This window comes from Chenopodium quinoa, unplaced genomic scaffold (assembly GCF_001683475.1).
Source record: "Chenopodium quinoa cultivar QQ74 unplaced genomic scaffold, ASM168347v1, whole genome shotgun sequence".
NCBI classification, from domain to species: Eukaryota; Viridiplantae; Streptophyta; class Magnoliopsida; order Caryophyllales; family Amaranthaceae; genus Chenopodium; species Chenopodium quinoa.
This window is the reverse complement of record NW_018744304.1, coordinates 3,574,824-3,578,733: the sequence shown is the minus strand read 5'-3', so window position 1 is coordinate 3,578,733 and position 3,910 is coordinate 3,574,824. Positions and strand designations below refer to the sequence as shown.

Sequence of the window (3,910 nt, the reverse complement as noted above, 5' to 3'; positions counted from 1 at the left end):
TTGTACCACACTATCAAGACTTAGGTGGATTTCAATAATGTGTAACGTCAAAAGAGTGGCTTTATCTTTAATAAAAGAAATTCATAAAATTAAATTTGATTAAGTTATTATAACAAATCTTTTTTAGAAGAACATTGATATTCTATTTTTATTATAAGAATTTGGTTGTTTCTTGATTGATTTTACTAATAAATTATAAATTATATGTCAATTGAACTTATTGTAATTTACATTTATGGCTTACAAAGCACTTTCTCATTGGCATTTGCAAGCGAAATTATACCTTTTGATGGTCTAAGTGTAGATATGTCTCCTTTCCTTTCTTGAGATTCCCTTTAATTAATCTTTTAATATAAAAATATTATTGTCAAAGTATGCCTTCAAAGTGAAATGGATGATTATAATACAATGATAGTTTGTAAGAGGCATTTTTTTTATATAAATTATTATTTTTAATATTTTGAGACTATCAATAACTTATCTATGAATTACTAATATTTTGATAGTATGCTGTATTTTTAGGGACTCATTTATAGGGAGGGTAGAATAAGAAAATAAATAGAACAATACTTGTTGTTTGATGAATGTAATCCAATTTAAGTTTCGGTTACAGTACATAAAAATATTTTCTATGTTTCAAGATCCTAGATTCCCTTCAAGGCTTACTCATTAGTAGTAAGTCTTAAATAATCCCCTATATGGGATTGTCCTTAAACGTTTTATCTCACTTAGGATGTAACTGTATGTTTATTTTTACTTGTTAGATATGGATCGCAGTTGGATGTATGGTACAAGGACCACAATGCAATTCATACAAGGGGTGGAGGAGTTTGTCGCATGTGCGGTTGAAAATCAGTTGAAAAACGGAGACGAGTCAATACTTTGCCCTTGTTCAAACTGTGATTATGCTAGAAGGTTTCGTAATGTTGATCAAATCAGGGAACATTTGACATGTCGTGGCTTTAGGTTGAACTATATAAGGTGGATATGGCATGGTGAGAGTATAACTCATGGGGAGAGCAATATTAACTTTGTGCACAAGGGATGCGATTTCGTAGGGGATAATGATAGCCATGATAACAATATTGATAACTTGGACATTGATGTTGAGGATGATGAGATTAATGAGATGATGCAAGATGTAGAAGACAATTTGAATGATCGACCTAGTACGTATGAGACTTTGTTAGGTGCTGCAAAAAAGCCATTGTATCCAGGTTGCACTAAGTGTAGCATCTTGTCTACTGTGTTGAAGCTATTTAACTTAAAATAAAAGCACGGTTAAACTAATAAAAGTTTCACATCTCTATTGGAAGATTTGGAAGACATGTTTCCAGAGGGGAATGGACTTCCAATATCTACATATCAAGTAAACAAGATGCTTTGTCCTATGGGTATGGAGTATCAAAAAATACGTGCATGCCCGAATGATTGTATATTGTATCGTAATGAGTACAAAGATCTCCATATGTGTCCACGATGTGGGTTGTCACGCTACAAGTGTAAGAAGGGGGATGGTACAATAGATGAAAAAGGACCTCCATCAAAGGTGTTGTGGTATCTTCCAATTATACCAAGATTTAAGTGCTTTTTTTCAAATAAGGAAGAAGTAAAGAATTTAATATGGCACGTTGAAGGGAGAAAGAAAGAAGAAATTCTTAGACATCCTGCAGATTCTCTACAGTGGAAATCCATTGATAAGGAGTTCCCCGAATTTGGTACTAAAATGAGAAATTTAAGGCTTGGTCTATGTACTGATGGTATGAACCCGTAAGGCACCCTAGTACGCAGCACAGTACTTGGCCAGTTGTTTTGACCATATATAACTTACCTCCTTGGCTTTGTATGAAGCGAAAGTATATTATGTTGTCTCTTTTGATATCAGAGCCAAAACAACCGGGAAATGACATCTATGTTTACCTTGCACCTCTCATTGATGACTTGAAATTATTGTGGGGTGAAGGTGTTGATGTGTTTGATTCTTACACTAAAACAAACTTTAGGTTACGGGCTATGATATTCTGTACAATTAACGATTTTCCTGCGTACGTTAACTTATTAGATTACACAAATAAGGGGGCAAAAGCATGTCCGATATGTGAAGATAATATGGTGGATGAGTATTTAGATTTTTATGGAAAGATTGTTTATATGCACACTCGTACATTTTTACCTCTCGATCACCCTTATAGGAAGATGAAAAAACCCTTTAATGGGAAAGTTGAGATCGGAGTTGCTTGGTCTCCCCTTACTGGTAGTGAAGTGTATGAGCGGGTGAAAAATATCAGCACACCTTATGGAAAGCCATATACGGCTAAAAAAGGAAGCCTTTATAAGAAGAAGTCCCCATTGTGGGATCTCTCGTATTTGAATCATTTAGAGGTCAGACATTGTCTTTATGTGATGCAAATTGAAAAAAATATTTTTGAAAGCATTATCGATACATTGTTGAATATAAAGGGAAAGACCCAGGATGGTGAAAATTTTAGGTTGGATATGACAAAAAAGTAGATAAGTCTTGAGTTAGCACCTCAAGATATGGATAAAGGCAAATACTTACCTCATGCTTGCTATACTTTGTCTAAAATTGAAAAACAGAGCTTTATTGATTGTTTACGTGGCATTAAAGTTCCATCTGGTTATTCATCAAACATAAAAAGACTTGTGTCCAAAAATGAATTGAATTTGGTAGGTATGAAGTCTCATGATTGCCATGTCATGATGCAACAATTTCTTCCAATTGCAATTCGAGGGATTTTACCAAAGCATGTGAGGAATGCCATTACAAGACTTTGCTTCTTTTTCAGTGCAATTTTCAGTAAAGAGGTTGATCCCAAGTCTTTAGATGATCTACAAGCAGAAGTTATTGTCACTTTGTGTCAATTTGAAATGTATTTTCCACCGTCATTCTTCGATGTAATGGTACATGTGATTGTGCATCTCGTTCAAGAAATCAAAATATGTGGTCCATTGTAACAAGAAATATGTATCCTTTTGAGAGATATTTGGGCAACTTGCAAGATAAAGTTAGGAATATATATCATCCAGAAGGTAGTATTTGATTAGGGGATTTTGCTCCCACCAATCGGAATGCGCCACGTGGGCCAATCAGGTCCTGCCAAGTGTCCCCCGGTTGGACCTCTCAGGGCTTGCCACGTGGCACACGCTTATTCGTCCACCCTGGACTTATTATGTCATGACACGTGGCATACTCCATGCCTAATGGAGAAGCCGGTCACCTAGGCCCAACTTTCGAGGGAAGCCCAATCAGCCCAAGGTTAACCTAATCCTAGATTGGCACGTTTCCCGAGGTTATAAATACCTCCCTTAATCCTCATTAAGGGAGATTACGCAGATTACACACATTAAACACTCTCACCTAGAGAGACCCAATCACTTTAATTTCCGCATTAATTACTCCTTAATCAAGTACTAACTTGACCGTCGGAGGCGGATCTCCAATCATCCGGAGCATCCGTTTGTTTTGCAGGTACAGGCGTCCGGTTCCAGTCTCGGAATTGTAACTCTCCCGCAGGACATCAGAAAACCCCGAAACATTTTGGCGCCGTCTGTGGGGAGAGTACTTCTGAGATGGCACCCACGTTTGTACCGACTCCTGAAGAGAGAGGTCCCCTGGACGATCCTCTAGTTCAGTCGGACCACGATACTAAGAATGAATTTGAAGTTGAAGCTCACACAGCTTTAGACGGGACCCTAAGGGCCCGACGTACCCGTCATACCGAAAGGAGGGAACGGGAACATCTTCAAACTGGAAGCGAGCCAGCAGGCGCACCGCCTGTTCGGCAGCAGCCGACTGATGGGTCTGCTCCCATCACAAGGAACGAACTCATGACCTTCATGAGGGACTTCAAGGGAGAAATTCAAGAGTTGATCAACAAGAAGCCGCCTG

The 3,910-nt window shown here is 37.8% G+C and overlaps 1 protein-coding gene across 1 annotated transcript; it reads left to right on the top strand.

Moving 5' to 3' along the window:
- The first annotated feature begins 766 nt into the window (after positions 1-766).
- Positions 767-2,976, top strand: LOC110695822. The gene is made up of 4 exons (XM_021873049.1): positions 767-1,217; positions 1,317-1,760; positions 1,886-2,382; positions 2,599-2,976. Exons 1-4 carry the CDS (start codon positions 767-769, stop codon positions 2,974-2,976), a joined length of 1,770 nt encoding a protein of 589 aa, XP_021728741.1.
- The last annotated feature ends 934 nt before the right edge of the window (positions 2,977-3,910 follow it).